Genomic DNA, 18477 nt, shown 5'->3' on the forward strand with positions numbered 1-18477 from the left:
CTGTTTGGCTAATTCGGTATGAAAATCTAGCCAATATCATTTGATTAGCCAAAAAACAAAAGAATACAACAATGATAGCTTTAGCATAGATTTGTTTTAGTTTTGGCTAATTTTGAATGAAAATATTCAGCAACTATATCTATACTGTATATATATATTTATAATTATATATATATTGTATATATATATATATATACTGTATTTATATATACACTTTATATACATATATACATATACTGTAGTATCTGTATATATACTGTATATAGATATATGTATACATATATATTATATACTATATTATATATATTATATATATATATATAAAATCAATAAAAAATCAACATATTATATATATATATATATGATATTGAAGGAAGTTAGCCGTTAACACTGTTGAATAAATATAATATAAATCATCAAAGGTACATATACAGTGTCCTTATTAAACAATGTATATGTACCTTTGATGATTTATATTATATTTATTCAACAGTGTTAACGGAACTTCCTTCAATACCATATATAATATACGACAGTATTTCTAGCCGTATTTCCAGATTTATCTGGCCGAACGCCCTCTTGAGGCATAGCATTGTGTAATACAATATTCCCGACGGGTATTTGGACCTGTTCAACCATGAAGCCTTCGTGGTCTAGTGGTTATGACGCTCGCCTTGTCAGAGAGAGGTCGCAGGTTCGAATCCCGTCTGAGGCATTTTATTACACAATGATTTTTCATAGGATTTCATTCGTTGAAAAGCTACAGGGTAGCCAACGATGTTCCATCATGTCCTTATTATATATAATATATATAATTAGAATAACGATAAAGAAATAAAGATTTTGAATAAATAGTTCACAAATAAATAGTAGATACCTACACGGCTGCTCATTCTATAGTAGTAAGATTTGTCCTTAATTATGTATTAAATCATTATAGCCTAATAAACCGGAAGTCGGATCTATAGACTTTAAGTTATTCAACGTGATCTCTGAAAACGACGACCATTCAGTGACCACGTTTTTTGATCTGTTTGTGTTAGTTTCGGCTTTAACGAATAAATGGGTAGGAAAAAGGAGCTGTCAGACCTTGGGAAAAGAGGAAAGGGCAAAAAGTCTAAAAAACAGGGAGAGCCTCTTCTCACCGGAGTTTTTAGAGGTAAAATAACAGACATGTTTCCAGGCTACAGTAGCCTAGGAGGAGTAGTAATAGGCCAACGGTTTCCTCGCCTCCTGACTGGACCAGTGTAGTGACAGTTCAGTGTACTGCACGGGCGCCAAGTTAGGCCTAGACTAGATAGACTAGAAAACTTATAAGCTAGGCCTAGCCTAGGACAGGTAGGGCTAGGCTAGTAAGTAAAATACAGTAGGTAGCTAGTAGGAGGACCTTATTATATGCCTAGGTTAGCCTATTAATTAATTATTATAAGTCAATCCTGACGTCTCACTGTAACTCCCAATGTTATTTGCCTATTCCCCAGCGTCCACTAATTTTTCAATTTGTGGACGCTCAGCTTCATTTTTTCGTCACCGTGAATACATGTGCACCGCGATAAAAATTGAATTGTAATTGAAAATTACTTTCGTAAAACAAGCTTAATTAGAACCCGAAGAAAGTTACTTCAAATTCAGTATTAAGTAATGAACAATTGAGGAATTCATTGAATCAATAGACCCTCATAAACACAACAAACTGAATGTTTTTAAACGTTTTTAAAATAGGAATATTCTAGTCTAGACCTATTTTAAAGACTCAAGGAACAAATTTAGATGTAGGCCTACGGCCAGGCAGGAGGCCGCCCGGGCCTCCTCCTATACTACTAGTACTAGGCTGTAGCCTAGCCTAGTTATGAAATCATCGCACGATTTTACCTGTCTGCATGCACCAACCAAAAAGGACGTCAGTGACTGTATTCTCTCTCGAATGCTGAAATGTTTATTTCTTTGACGAAAGTCTATCAAAATAGCAATTTTACAAACAAGTTCTTTCTAACACAAAAGTTATTCATTGTATCCGTACTGTACTGCTGATGTGTAGTTAATTAAACGCGTACTGCAGGAGCAAACAGCATACGCACAGCTAAATGTAATTACACACGTGTATACTGATCATATCACTATAGCAACTGATGACTGCTACAACAGTTGGTTATAAAAAACTAAAAATTATAAGACGGCGATTGACTTTTAAAGCAATTAGTGGAGCATCCATCGTACGCTTAATGGAAAATTATTATTTACTTCGGTTAGATTTAATGCATTAAAACAATTTTTCAAGCATTAAATCTATCCTAACAGCGACAAGGAATTTCAATTATATTATAATTTCAACACACCCTGTTAAGACATGCTAAATTTGCACTGCTTTCTTGTTATGGATAGGATTAGTAGTATTTTTGGTGTGAATCAATTCACACCAAGGATAACTCACTAAGTCTGAGGACTTTTTTCTAGTGGAGTCCTTCTGGTGGGGAATTGGGGAGTACACCGGGTGACAATCCCCTTACTCTTTTCCGAAGAGTGTACTGCGTTCTTTAACATGCAGATTGGCTATATTGCACACGGGACCAACGGCTGAAACATCTCATCCGAAAGACGGTGTGTGCTATTGTATCTTGTATTTCAGCCCTCCAAATAAAAAAACAAGGAGAGCAACGGATGGAATTTTACCGGGAACCAAAAGGTCTCCACGGCTCAGCGCACACACAGTGGCTACCACCAGTTTAGACGACTGAGCTATGGTGCTCAAAAAACAGGTTGCATGTGCAGATGTACAGTATGCATTTAAATCAAGTATACATTTAAATCAAGTATACCATACTAATTACACAGTAAACTGATTAATGCTTCCGTAGTCATAGCTTTTTTAAATCTACCCTTCGTATAATAATTTTCCTATAGTGTACTATGCAGAGCTCTACTAATTGCTTATTATAGGGTAGACTAGCTTAGGCCCTAGCTAGAAGGCTGACTTAGGAACCTAACTGGACCAAGCCAACTGTACTAGGGCCTAGTCCTAGCCATACAGTATCATGTTTATTAAAATATTACAGTTTAATTGTCTTTAATTAGGTCTAAGGAACTGTAGAGTAATAGTAAAGCTAACTACTAGGCCTAGGCTCTAGGCTATTGTAGGGCCTAGCCCTAGGCCTACAGTATGCCTAGTTAAAAAAAAAACACAAAAAAACGGAAACAGGTTTAATGTTTCGATCTATTTGATGATTTTATTAAGAAGACTGACTAGGGCCTACTACATCTAATACAAGACTGCGGGCCTCCATATTGTAAAGTTTTTAAATTTGTGGATGATACATCAATAACCAGCTCAAATTTGTGCAGAAAATCGTTTAAAAAAATAGGTCCGCGAATTTGTAAATACTGCTTAAAACACATTGTTTATATATAAGGATTTCAAGCTTAATTTTCGGCAAAAACATTGCGAAAATCGGCCCTTTTTTACCAAAATGGTTGGACGGCCAAATTTTTGCGTTCAGGATATTTTCCCATCGCAGGCCTTTCAGTCTGGTAAGGCGTGCGTAGGAATATATCTGTCTTGCGCGTACAAATTAGGCCTAGTAATCTGTATCTAGTCAGTATGCTCATTTCGGAAAATAAGAGCCGATTTTGAAAGAGGTTTTGACCTTTTCTTAAACCAATAGTTAACCTAGACACAAGTTCTCAAATTGACAGATCTGTGTCAGATCATAATTAGTACAAGTCAAAGGCCCCCTTAGCTACAGTAGTTGCTATGTCCTAGCCTACTGTAGCTATGTTTATATTAAAATATTACAGTTTTATTGCCTGTGATTAGGAAAAATTGATACTGTAGTGTTTTAATCTAAACTCTAAAGTAAAACTAGCCTACTGTAGCCATATGTTTATATTAAAATTCTTTATTATGGTTTTGTTGTCTTTAAATAGGAAAAATTCTGTAGTGTTTTAGGAGTAAAATGAAAATATACAGTTCTGGACACAACCAACCAGTGATTTTACCTCAAAAACCATATTACACATGGTATTTCAGAAGTTTTATGATTTTGTTATGACCAATGTATTATGCAGTAGTTACGATTCTTCACACCTATTTTGCTAGCAATTTTTCACACAATTTTGAGCCAGGATTTGAATTATCCACGCAAATATAAAACTTTACTGTATGGTACTAGTATAATTAATTATTACTGTATTAGTATATGGTAATGTTTTTTTTCTTTTAAGATGTTGTTGAAAAAGAAGATAAAAAGATGGGAAGGCGTGCTAGAAAAAGGTGAGTTAATTAAAATACTACTAGTAGTAAAATGAAAACGCACAGGCATGCGCAGCGACAAAAAATTTCAATTATATTATAATTTCAACACAGCTTGTTAAACACATGCTAAGTTTGCACTGCTCTCTTGTTGCGGATAGGATTAGTAGTATTTGGTGTGAATCGCACCAAGGATAACTCACTAAGCCTGAGGACTTGTTTCTAGTGGAGTCCTTCCGGTGGTGAATTGGGGAGTACACCGGGTGACAATCCCCTTACTCTTTTCCGAAAAGTGTACTGTGTTTTTCAACGTGCAGATTGGCCATATTGCACACGGGACCAACGGTTCAAACATCTAATCTGAAAGAAGGTGTGCTATTGTATCTTGTATTTCAGCCTTCCAAATAAAGAAACAAGCAGAGCAACGGATGGCATTTTAGGATGCACTCTAACTGGACATTGTGTAGATATGGGAGGGGAATCTAAATGGGGCAGGAATGTTTACTTTAATTATAAGTTGATTGTCTGTTATTTTCAAACAGTGCTGATACAGTGCATTTGTATGCCTGTATCTGCTTTAACAACTGAAATAGTTGAATCAACCGATGAATGTAAAGATTGAACATACAGAACGTGATCGAGACATTTCCGAGTTGACACTACAGTACTGTATAAACATTTAAATAATCACTGCATTGTACTTCCAGTTGAACTGTACCATACATACAAAGACTGTTTGGGTTTAATTGTCTTGGGATTATTTTGGTTAACTTTTTATTTTGTCAAATTTGTATAACCTCACTTTTATGCTTTTTTTAATTATGCCATTTTTTCAGGATGGCTAAGAGAACTGCAGAGGCTTCAGCAATCCTTGAAAGAAGTGCTCAGAAGAAAAAAAGCAACAAGAAAGAGGATGAACTTCAAAGTGATGGAGAAGGTGATGGAGAAGATATCTCTGAAGATGAGATGATGCAGTCCTTAACAGATGAAGAAATGAGTAGTGATGAGGAATATTCTGATGAAGATGAGGAATTAATCAATTTTATGTACATTTATTTTTTGAATGGACCTAGTCCAAAACAGATGTGTATAAGAGACAGCATTGTTACAGTATAACAAAGTATCTTCTACGCTAACTTCATTACATTTTAGACCAATTTCAGACACAACTTTCGACTCTGCTCAGTGCATTAGCATAGGACTTAACGATGTAAACAACTTTTTTTTAATACTAAATCGGTCTCTGCATTGAATAACGAATCCAGGCGTGTAGGCAGGCAGTGTGGATGCACCCCTTACCCCATATTTCAAGAGGTCCATTTGATTTGCCAGCTCTTCTAACTGTTTTGATTTGTTAGAAATTGATCAGCTCTCGTGATTGCAGATTGATCCATATGAACAAAAATCTATGTTATATGCAGGTCTTCAGATGTAGTGGACATAAAATAATGCTTCTTCAGGTCCCTGACAACACCCAGGTGAATGACATTCAATGAGAATTTTCACAAATTATGGGATTCAAAAGTACATTAAATAAGGCCCTCAAAATACTACTTTGTTGGAGCTTCAGGTATCCCCAGGCTGCCATCATTAGGCTCACTTCATTCACAAAAAAATCCTGCATACGGGTATAGAATCCTTTTACATAGAATGACTTCCATTTCCGAAGTCCTGTTTGAGGTTTGTGCTAACAAATATTAATTTCATTAAGAAGTACAATGCAGTATATTAATGTAGTGTATAGTAGGATTGCTACAAATTTAATGGATACTTGGCCATTTTGTATTGAACTTATATATTTTTCCTATACAGCCAGCAGAAGATTATGAGAATGTAAACCTAGACTCGGATTCAGATGATGATAGTGATGAAGATGATGGCGGTGATGATGGTACTGACGATGATCAGGACCTATTACCGGTGGAAAAAGCTTCCAAAAAATTAGAGAAAAAAATGAAGAAACAAAGGTAAGTTTTGTTAGTAGGAACACAGCACATGCATACCAGTAGGCAACTCATCAATGTATAAAAATAGTGCATGTGAACAATGCATCCTGGATCAAATTAATCAATTTTATGTACATTCATAATAGTTTCACTATTAATTAAAACAATTAAACTGTTTTTATAATTAAAGTATAGTTTATTTTCTGGTTGAAACTCCAAAATTGACCATTTAGTTCAATCGTTACATACCCATTTTCTATTTGTGTGTTTCCCATGCAGTGTGGTTTCAGTATGCCTGTCTGCTATCCCCTATGCAGTCCCACTGCTTTCATTTTTATAACACCATGAAAATAATATTAGAAAATGAAACCCTACAGTTAAGCAATTTTTCAATTACAAAACATAGCAATTGTTGGTTAATGCTGCTGATACAGCTAATAGGATGATCAATTCAGTTAAATGTCATCTGTTTCCTTTGTTATTGTCCGTACCTTATACCACTGAGTGGCATAACGCTGCCCCAAAACCCTGGCTAATCTGATGTATGGAATATTTGAGTCTTTACAACCCACGATCCAGCCCAGAATAATAATGGCACTATGGAGACTCGGATAATAATTGTGAGTTTATATAGTGCATGTATAAAGATCCATATGCGCTTTCATAGCCGGAAGTTCAATAAATGTAGGTAATAAATTATTTTAGAATGATTTACTACTGTACTCTATAAATATTATTAAATCGATTCATTTATCAGCCCTGCCTAATACCCCGCTATTACACCGATGCGAGGTACAGTAGCCTGGATTGCAATTTATCGGGTGTATTTTGATAGAGCGCCATCAGCATCTTGCAACTTTTCACTGGTGGACTTCCAGCGGCCTATCCTTAGCAGCTGGCTAGTTACAAATTGAGCACTGCGTAGCAGATAGCGTCGCTAAACCTTTGCTATACTATATATAGCAGCAGTAGACAACAGATACGATCTTTTGCTAATTACAGTATGTAAACATAGAAATAGCTTTTTAAGACTTAAAAGTTATTTTTGATATCGAATGTTTCCTTCTTTTTCCTGTTTAAAAATATTTTTGCTCGTTATTAATTTAGTTTTATTGTTTAACTAATCCATGATGGTAGCTACGAAGAGGGAAATGCTAGGCCTCTGGAAGCACCCAGTGGTAGTTGCCAGGTTCTTCAGAATTTTTATTTCAAATTTGATTGAAAATGGTGTCATCTCATATGACAATATATTTGATGGTGCTTACGCCGAGTTGATGAAAACCATAGACTTGCATTGATAACCATCAATGAATGATAACATCTAGTCGTTCCTTTTGTTTTATAGGCAACTTGCAGACGCAGAGCTTCAGACCAGTATAACACAGACAGAGACCTACCGCTTGCCCAGTGGCCAGGAGATTGAGAAAGAAGATATCCTTTAATACTAAATTAATTAATTAATATTATTTATTCAGACAAAAAAAAAAGAGGTAGTTACCAATAGACACGAGGAAAGAAAACTCTTTGTTAAAATTACTAATAGCTAGCCGGTGGTCACAAAAGCAGGCCTAACATACTGTTGCCAAATTAGGCTTGCCATCCCAACACCAGCATCAGCGTTCAAATGTAAACATTGACTTATTCATATTTTCTTATAAGTTATTCTCCACATTATAAGCTCTAAAATGATGGGTCATTTACTGGACTAACTATTGCCATTGTCATGAGTAAAAGCATTATGGCTTCTCTGTGCTTAAGTATACAATTAGCGTCAGTGTGCTGGTTTTTTTTTTCATGGTAGTGAGTTTAATTTCCACTAACATTTTTTGGTAAGTATAGTGTGAATAATTTGTTTATTTGGTTGATTCTGTGTTAAATAGACAGAAAGCAGAAGGGAAGCTTTTCAATAAGATTTAGTTTATTTTTTATGTGCACTGTGTTCTTTAGTAAAATTGCATTATTTATTTATTCATGAATTGATCCAATTCAATATGACAGAGTTTTATAACAGCATTTATGCACACCATTTAAAGCATTTCTTCAGACTGCCAACATAATGTCTAGTTAGTTTAATTATATGCATTACATCAAAAGAATATTTATCTTTGACTGCTTCGCACCAACTCAACCACCAGACATCACAATTATTCACCAACGCATCAAAGAGATCTTAGAAGTGCTTGGCGATTTCACAAAAAGGAGAGAAGAAGGAGTGTAAGTTGAGAATGTTCTTTTTTTTAATCTTAGCAATTAGCCAATTTGTTCTTACCTCAGTAAAAAAATAGTATTAAATATAGAATATATGTACTTTATATTAAAGAAAACCAAATGTAAAAATCTTATCTTGTATTTGTTTGCTAGGCCTAATGTTAGCTTTCTTTACTCTATCTTATTTTAGACCAAGATCTGAATACATCCAGCGTTTGACATCTGACCTTTGCACCTACTACAGTTACAATGATTATCTTATGAATAAGCTAATACAGTTATTCCCACTGTCAGAGGTAAGCAATGTCAACCATCAATCATCTCTTTTTAAAATTGTGTCTTGAACTATTGTAATTTTCAGTGAATTAATTTTAATGAAATATGTTGTAACAATCTCAACAAGAAGCTTCGGTTACTATAAACTGGTCAGTTTGCTAAAACTATTATCATGTCTCAACTCCAAGCATGTTAAACAACAATGTTTACAGGCATTGCAGGCTTGATGACAATTGGTCACCTCATTAGGCCAACACACTTGCGACCGTCTTGTTTCCCTGGATGTCTTGTATTTATTTCTTAAACTACTTATAAAGTAATCTGCTTACTGGGATTATAGCATGGTAGAGAATCTGTAAGGCAAGTAACACATTTTTAATTAAAAATTTAAATAATTATTTAATATACTAAGAATTACAATCTTAGAAACAATCGTGAATTTGTTCTTTCTAAAGTGAACACGGAACGTTTTAAACGTTATATTACTATGCGGGGAGTATTCCGAAGGTGGCAAGCCTCATAAGTATTGTTAAACTTCAATCATTTGTTATATATAATTGGAATACATAAACACAGATCTCCGGTTGGCGGTGATGGTGTAACTCCATACTTCGGTTTGGGTGCTAGCTTGGTGTTTTATTGTTGTTGTTTTTTTCTGTTTTCTTGACTACAATATTGTTGAGCGCATAGAGACCTCATTTATTTGCGCTATATAAATCCATCTATTATTATTATTATTATTATTATTATTATAAAGTAATGTTGAGTTTAAGTTTGAGTTTAATAAATAAATGGAATTATGTGATCCTTTATAGACTAAAGGCTGTCAAGGTTATTACATTTTCTTGGACAAAAATACTTTTGTGTGCCCATATATGGTCATGATGTGATGTCATCATTACCATATTTGCAGTAGACATGTCATATGTTTTTTGTCAAATAAAATTTGATAATCTATACAGGGCTTAAGGTTCATCACGAGGCTTAAAAGTAAAAACAAATAAAATAGCATAAACATTCCTCCGTCAGTTTTCAGACTGTTAAATAATAACTATCCTTTAATATTTTGCATAGAAGTCCCACTAAATTGTCTGTTACTCAATTTAAGGATTTCTTTAGTAAAATGGCTGTAAATCACTTTAAGCTGCTTTTGTTCAATCTGTTGCTTGTTGGAGTTTATATGATCCTTTCAAATAAGCTATTCAAAATTTTACTTGAAATTTTGAGACATTTTTTGACTGATGAGAGTACATCCCTGGATCCTGGGATTAGAAGACAATCATCTTAACCGCTATGCTACATCCCTGGATCCTGGGATTAGAAGAAAATCATCTTAACCACTATGCTACATACAGCACAACTGAAATACTGTCATCCAACAGGAATCGCACTCATATTTCATTGTGAAGAGAAATGTGTCGCTCTTGTCAATTTTAGGCTGAGGAACTTGAGAAAATTGTTGTTTGCTTAAGCATCTGACATACCAGCTAAAGATTCAACTATTTGTATAATTTATACTTTTTATCTTTTTCTTTCAGCTTGTTGAATTCCTGGAAGCAAATGAAGTTCAACGACCTTTGACTATTAGAACAAATACACTGAAAACAAGGCGCCGAGACTTAGCTCAGGTAGGACATTGAACCCTCTAAGGTACCCCTTAATCTTAACATATGTTGGCTCTTTAGGGGGAGTTTTATTGTAGCATTCAAACTGAAGATCCTCTGATACCATTTGGTTATTCTAATTAACTGAGACATAAAGGTCATCCTACAGTAGAACTCTATTGGATTTTTCCATAAGGACACATGTGAGTTTTTGAAGTATAGAATACTTTTTTTTTTTTCTCCACTTTTTTTTTGTAATTTTGAAAACTTTAGGGGTGGGGACCCAGGCTGGCTGGCTAGTATTACATAATATGCAATAAATAAAAGAAAGATCACATGTATTAACTTTGTTTTTCATTTGTAGGCTCTCATTAATAGAGGTGTGAATTTAGATCCTGTTGGAAAGTGGTCTAAAGTCGGATTGGTTGTGTACGATTCAGCTGTACCAATTGGTAAGTTATCAAGGCCAGCTGACTTTTGGAGAGAAGTAATTAATATAATGTATAATGAATACACCTCTTATCATTATCATATTACAGTAGAACCTCGTTTTTACGTACCCCAGTTATACAAACCCTTGGTTTTATGTACGCCTCGTTTCGACGATGACGTCATAAAAAAAACCACGAAAATATTCAAAACAAACAGCCCTTTTCAGAGCCACCATAAGTATAAAAAGATTTGTTACTTCTGTCTACATAATACTAAAACAATAAACAAACCATATGCAACTTATTTTCTTTAAACAGCAACGTTGATTGAGTTTAATACCGGGCTGTTATAATCTAAAACATCGTGAACAGAGCGAGATGAACAACCACCGATGGTGCTCAAAATAATTGCTTTCCTCCTTAGCTTCGTGTGGAAAACTTGTCTGGTCGAATTTTCTACACGAATCTGAGTAGGCATAATGTCGTACACGAACGCTAATTGGTTGGCTCGCCCAGTGCATTGCATGTGGTTGCTGTTTCATGTACACGAACGCTAATTGGTTGGCTCGCCCATTGCAGTGCACATGTTTTAGTTTGTCCAGACATCGCAACAGTTTAGAATAGCCATGAAGGGGAATTCCCAATCTTACAATTATTTTCATGTTCTTTAGTTAAATAAAAGATATAAAGTGATGAATTAATACACTAGACACATGGTTTTATTTGAACACTTTATTATGATATCGTAAAATGATGAATAAAATAAACACATGGTTTTTTTCATAGGCCTAGAGGCTAGGTCTAGCCTAGCTAGGTAACATCGTTCATTCATACATACGTATATTGAGCGTTACGTACGTATTGGGTCAAAGGTCACCACAAATTTAATCCAAACTCAATTTTACGAATCCCCTGATTTACGTACGCCCTACCGACAAACCATTAATCCTAATTAATTATTATGATGTATCGTCATTTTTTTTTGTAAATTTTAATTGATAATTAAATATGTGTTCGATAGCTAATATAATGCCAGTTTTTGTGTTTGTAGTGTGTGTGTGTAAATTATTAGGTTTTAAAATGCCTATTCCGGAAAGCTTATTCTAAACTTTTAAGATTATGAAGTCATTCAGGCATAATGACCGCTTTACCAACGTCTGGTTGACAACAAAGGGCACCACCTGGTGTTGTGACGACAATTACATTGTACTCTATAGAATACCACAGTCGTGTCATCACAACGCCAGATGGCGCTCTCTGTTGTCAACGGACGTTGGTTACCATTCATTACATCTGAATGACTTCATAGGCTTTCTGGAATAGGCATTTTGAAATCTAATATTTTACCATCAAAATGTACTAAAAACACAAAAGCTCGCATTATATTAGTAATCGAACGCACATTTAATCATCAATTAAAATTTATAAAGAAAAAGTAAGATACAACATCTTAATAATTACGTTAGAAATTGGGATCAATGGTTTGTCAGTGAAGAAAATGGTGTCCGTTTAAACACCAATTGCAACCACGGCAATGGAGTAGTATCACGTGGTATCGTGACGTAACACTGTAGTACTCTACAATAAACAATAAAATAAATATTAAGTTGTATCTTGTAAGTTTTCTTGGTTATGCGGCAGATTATGGGACAGCCCATTTAAATAAGTATTATTAATGGTAACTATTCCATTTTGTGTGTGTGGTAGGTGCCACGCCAGAGTACCTAGCAGGGCATTATGTACTTCAGAGCGCCTCCAGTTTCCTACCTGTCATGGCCCTAGCACCTCAGGATAATGAGCGGATATTGGATATGTGCTCGGCTCCGGGTGGCAAAACTACTTATATTGGTAAGTGCTCATATTTTAGTTATTATACACTTACCTTTATATTTAGGGTATATTATTTTATAAATTTTTTAAACATCTTTTCTTGAATCAGTAATAATCTTAAATTAACTTATAATGATTCTAATCCTGATCAATTTATTAAAATTAAACTGAATGTATTTCCACAGTTGAACATTGTTTTCTTGATGCTATAATAATAATTATTAGAGAGCTTTCGTGATCTCGCGTTCGTGAACCAATCCACTAAGAAAATTTCCTGTTTCCTTTCCTGTTAAAAAAAAAAACCTGCTTCACATTCCCCAGAGACTGTCTCTTATACACATCTTTTATATGATCCTTTCAAATAAGCTATTCAAAATTTTACTTGAAATTTTGAGACATTTTTTGACTGATGAGAGTACATCCCTGGATCCTGGGATTAGAAGACAATCATCTTAACCACTATGCTACATCCCTGGATCCTGGGATTAGAAGAAAATCATCTTAACCACTATGCTACACAAGCAACATACCGTGCCCTTCATGGTGAAGTTTGTAAGCCTACTGATTAAAATGTAACTTAAATATTTTTTCTTGGTTGTGAGGTAAATAAACAGTACACTTGAAATTAAGTAACTCTTGTTTTGTTTGAAGCAACTGTACAGAAATTAGGATATAATTGCCATCTTAATTTTTTGTCACCAATGAATAGCGTCCCTATTTTTGATATTCGAATGTTTGCAGGTATGTAAATATACAGCATTTGATGGACGGACCTGTCTGGGGGTGTAGGTGTACGTAAAAACATTAGAAACCATTACTGGACTGATATCCCTCTAAACTACATTTACGTACAAAGGAACGTACACACCCGCAGGGTTCTGGTTTTGAATCAGTAATAATCTTAAATTAACTTATAATGATTCTAATCCTGATCAATTAATTAAAATTAAACTGAATTTATTTCCACAGTTGAACATTGTTTTCTTGATGCTATGATAATAATTATTAGAGAGCTTTCGTGATCTCGCGTTCGTGAACCAATCCACTAAGAAAATTTCCTGTTTCCTTTCCTGTTAAAAAAAAAAACCTGCTTCACATTCCCCAGAGAACCAAGCTCATGGTGGCAGACGGCCGTTCCAAGGAATAACAAGGTAATTGCACAAAAATAAAGCAGTTATGTTGTTTTTCCATGGGACGGCCGCACAGCAGCCTGTTGCTACAGCCGTTGCACAGTGACTGATGTAATGGTACATTTTTGGTTTGGGATCCAGCTGCTGAATCTGGGTTCGGAGTACTTGATAAACTGGTCCTCAACCTGTAACGTCATACACAAAAATATGCAGTTTCCTTGGTGGATTGGTTCTTGAACAAGATAACAAAAGCTGTGTATTACAGTAATTCAGATGCTACATGATAATCAAACAGTAACTAATTTTATTTTTATTTTATGTACTTGTTGAATTACAGCATCTCTGATGAAAAATACAGGAATGCTTTTCGCAAATGACTTCAACAAGGAGAGAATCAAGGCAGTTGTGGGTAATCTGCATCGATGTGGTGTTACTAACACTGTTGTTAGTAATTATGATGGCAGGTCATTTCCTAAAGTAAGTCATTTACCATCATAGTATTATAATAGAAATGTTGATTACCAGCATTCCCCGAAATTCAACTTTATCTCACTTTGTGATGAAGATTTTTTTTTTTTTTAAATTGTATAACGCATAAAAAATGTTTGTATTATAAAAACATTTGTGTCATTTAACATAAGGTTTGTTTAAACATTACACAACATTTATCTAATTTCGCTTTGCAAAAAGTAGAATCTGTTATAACTTCAAAATTCAATTTTGTGAGGAACTTGCACATGAAAATTAAACTGTGCATTCGTACAGTCAAATGCTTATGCTTTGTGTGAATAAATTCGCTTTGTGTGAATAAATTCCCTTAGTGAAAAACCGGCTTTAAACCATAAATTGATGAAAGTGCTGCAGTAATAGAAACATCAAATTTTTATCATAAATGTTGCTCATTGTTAAATTAAAAATTGACTTACCTGTACTTGATATATAATTGAGTTTGAGTGCTGTATATAGTCAGTGCAATATACATACAGCTTGCCCTCCAATTCGAGACCACCTTTGGGACCTGAAAATTTGGGGTCTTCTCGGGGAAAGTCTCTAAGTAGAGGGGTAGCTTTGTGTTAAAAGGTTGAAGATTGTTATTTGGGTCTTTGGAAAAGTGGTCTCGAATTAGAGGGTCTCCTTATAGAGTACCACAGTTGTGTTTTCACAACACCCGGCGGCGTTCTCTGTTGTCAACAGACATTGGTTACCGTTCATTACGCCTGAATGACTTCATAGGCTTTCTGGAATAGGCATTTTAATAACTAATATTTACCATCAAAATTTACTAAAAACACAAAAGCTTGCATTATATTAGTTATTGAACACACATTTAATCATCATTTAAAATTTACAAAGAAAAAGTAAGATATAACATCTTAATAATTACGTTAGAAATTGGGATTAGTGGTTTGTCGGTGGGAAAATTGGCGCCCGGTTGAACGCTTTTTGAAACGATAGCAATGGAGTAGTATCACATCGTATCGTGACGTAACACTGTAGTACTCTATAAATGGAGTACCGAAAGTTTATTGTACTTATTTTATTATTTTGTTTTTTTGTTATCAGGTGATTGGTGGTTTTGATAGGGTGTTACTTGATGCACCTTGTAGTGGCACAGGAGTGATTGCTAAAGACACAGCAGTCAAGACAAACAAGGATGAGAAAGACATTCTTCGCTGTTCACATCTCCAGAAGGAACTCATACTGGCTGCCATTGACTCCATGGATGCTAAATCCAGCACTGGTGGATATCTTGTCTATTCTACATGTTCAATTATGGTGAGAATATTTATTAAGGCAGTGGCTATTGTTATACCAGTATACAGTAATTCCTAATTCCCATTGAATATTAATTTATGTATGATCACTTGTCTAATAGCTGTACTGTCAAGTTTGCCATCCTTCAAAATTGGTCCCGTTGTCTTCTGTGCAATGATTAATTAGTCTGTCCTTGTCGACAAACTTAATAATCTTGTAAAACAATTTATAATGATCTTACTTTAATCGAGTAACGCAAAATTGTGAATTCGTCTGAACTTTAATCTTTGCTACATGACTGGACTTTAGATAGTAATATGAAACGTAACCCTAACTTCATTCCTTTGTCTGTTGTTTTGAAAGATCATGTTTTGAAAACAGTTGACATGTTAATGTGCTTGAAGTTATTCTTCAAGCTATTTTAAATGGGATTGACATGTTGATTATATTGTTGATAAGGCAAATAGTAAACAGAAAAGATACAATGTAGCATTCTACATGTAGGTACTTGTATTGGTAGTACTACTTGCTTAAAGCTTTGTCATGTGTCTCTCTTATCACTCCATACTGGTTTAGCCTAACCACAATGTTCATTCCTACCTTATATTTTACACCAGGTTGAGGAAAATGAGTGCGTAATAGACTATGCATTGAAAAAGAGATGTGTTAAGCTTGTCAGCACAGGCTTAGAGTTTGGAAAAGATGGTTTTACAAGGTATGTAAATGTAAATTGGACTTTCAAGTTGAATACAATATGCTAATTTAGGGAATAGTTATTTGTTTACGATTTATAGTTTGAACTGTTACGTACATAATCAGTGAGTAGGGACAGTTTGGCGCAGCGATTGCGGTTCTGCTTCTCAACCTTAAAGTTCAGATGTTCAATCTCTCGCTGTGAATTTCGCTTATGTCCTTAGGCATTTTACCTACGGCTGTTACTTACCATCCAGTAGTACAAGTGGGCATCTGGTAGGTTCAAACACAAAATGCGCTAATTACTGCTGCAACGTTATGGAATTCTCTCCAGGGAGCTGAGTATGTGTTCCATATGTGTTTTATCCAATGACCGGAAGTAATAATGTTACGTGCATAGAGGTCTCCACAATATGCGCTTTTTAAGTCGATCATTATTATTATTATTATTATTATTATATTATCAATTCTTTTAATTTATTTATATTTATTCAATCATATTTAACTCAAAGTACAAGTTAATGAGCAATAGGGGCCCTCTAAAAACAAGAAAAGAAAATCTTTATAACTTGTATTCCTAAGTAAAATTGTTTGTAAAACTGCATCAATTCTAAGTGAATTTCTTTTTAAAATTAAAGTATCTGTGTTCCTTCCAATTTTAAAGTTATTCATTGAAGTGTCTTTACACATTTCATTTTTTGGAGTGATATACAAAATCTTAGTTCTTTTTAGATAAAGCTAAATGCATTAAGTATACATCTTGGTATTTTATTGCATTCTTTGTTTTGTCAATAATTAAGGTATTATTGATTTCAAACTATTCCAATATGTGTATAACTAAAAGCATGTACTACAGGTATATTCATTCTTGACAATGTTCTAATGGACTATTATCATTCTTGACAATGTTCTAATGGACTATATTCATTCTTGAAAATGTTCTAATAAAGAACGACACGTAGAATCAAATATGACCTCACGTTTGTAATTTTTTGGAGTTACCATACTCATACAGTCAACTCTCCCAATACCGACCACCCTTCGGACCGTCCACTTTGACCGGTTTTCCGGACGGACCGGTTTAGAGAACGTCATGTTTTAACCTACCTTGGTTCCCCGACCTTGAGTCGATAATAAGCCTAGGCCTAGCAAGGTACAGCAGATAGGTACAGCACACTGCATCATGTACTGTGTAGGCCTACTGACTGACTGTCATTTAAAATTCATGTTTTACTTTATTTTTACATTATTTATGTTTTACGTACCTATATTTTTGTGTCGAAGTCATATTATCAATAAAAATTTACACAAATCAACTTAATTGTGTATCGTAATTTATAATAAGTGTCAGTGTTATTTTTCGTTCGATCGCCATAACCTGCTTCGCTTCAACGTGGTTGCACGCTTGATTGGTTTTCGATGCCGCTGGCATAACCTTGGTGGGTCACTGAATGCTAAAAATAAGTGCTAACTTATGCAGCGCCCCCTAAACTGCGTTAGCCAATAGAAAACAGTCAGAGGTATGCGCAATTGTTTTTATGAAATCAATAGCCTAATGTTGGGACCGCTTGGTTTGCCTTAGCGTGAGAATGAATGCAAAATGTGAGAAAAGGATACGTTCCTTAATAAAGAAAACACACTCATGAACTTTTTTTTATCAGTTTTTAAACAAATGAAATCTAGGCTTATTGCAATTAATTAATTATGTGCTACCGGCGTGTCATACGATCAACACTAACAATTGTACACATGGTGTTGTTCTGTGATTGATACAGTAGTTGTTATTTGGAGTCAGTCGATGTGTGTCCGATGATTTATTTAACATATTTCGTCAATAAATCATCGTTTTAAACTGGCCGTCCGGTTTTCTGAAGGTAATTTTATTGTTCCGGACTTAAGAATTTGGCCGGAATTCGGAATTGGGAGATCCGGTTTTCAGAAAGTATTTTAATACAGTAAGAATAGGAATGATTTTGGGACTTTCAAAAACGACCGGTTTTGCGTGAAATCCGGTTTTCTGGGTGGTCGGTATTAGGAGAGTTGACTGTATTTACAAATAATCAGTCGATCCTTTGGTAAAAGCAAAGTAGCTACTGTACATGTGGTAATTAAAATCCTATGCTTCTACTATATATATATATATATATGGTCTTGAGATTTGAGAGTGTGCTTACTGCAGTTTTAATTTAACATTATATATATATATATATATATAATATATATAATGAAGTACATAGATTGTGACAGTTTATCAGAACAAAAGTATGTTAATTACCAAGTGATTAAGTCTCTATTGTTTAGATGGATAAAAGAAAGCCTATAAACAATAGAGACTTAATCACTTGGTAATTAACATAC

The 18477-nt window shown here is 34.5% G+C and overlaps 1 protein-coding gene across 1 annotated transcript in view; it reads left to right on the forward strand.

Moving 5' to 3' along the window:
* The first annotated feature begins 973 nt into the window (after positions 1-973).
* The window catches only part of LOC117115490 (25S rRNA (cytosine-C(5))-methyltransferase nop2-like), a 20831-nt gene continuing 3327 nt past the window's right edge, over positions 974-18477 (forward strand). The window contains exons 1-14 of the mRNA XM_033259334.1: positions 974-1159; positions 4219-4267; positions 5083-5356; positions 5668-5724; positions 6059-6213; positions 7538-7623; positions 8313-8406; positions 8591-8696; positions 10215-10304; positions 10645-10732; positions 12419-12559; positions 14009-14148; positions 15235-15447; positions 16044-16141. Of these exons, the coding sequence (XP_033115225.1) occupies positions 1063-1159; positions 4219-4267; positions 5083-5356; positions 5668-5724; positions 6059-6213; positions 7538-7623; positions 8313-8406; positions 8591-8696; positions 10215-10304; positions 10645-10732; positions 12419-12559; positions 14009-14148; positions 15235-15447; positions 16044-16141 (1688 nt within the window). The 5' untranslated portion in view covers positions 974-1062. The remainder of the gene's footprint in view (positions 1160-4218; positions 4268-5082; positions 5357-5667; positions 5725-6058; positions 6214-7537; positions 7624-8312; positions 8407-8590; positions 8697-10214; positions 10305-10644; positions 10733-12418; positions 12560-14008; positions 14149-15234; positions 15448-16043; positions 16142-18477) is intronic.

This window comes from Anneissia japonica, unplaced genomic scaffold, assembly GCF_011630105.1.
Source record: "Anneissia japonica isolate Jap-2015-1 unplaced genomic scaffold, ASM1163010v1 scaffold287847_len925385_cov155, whole genome shotgun sequence".
Lineage (NCBI taxonomy): Eukaryota > Metazoa > Echinodermata > Crinoidea > Comatulida > Comatulidae > Anneissia > Anneissia japonica.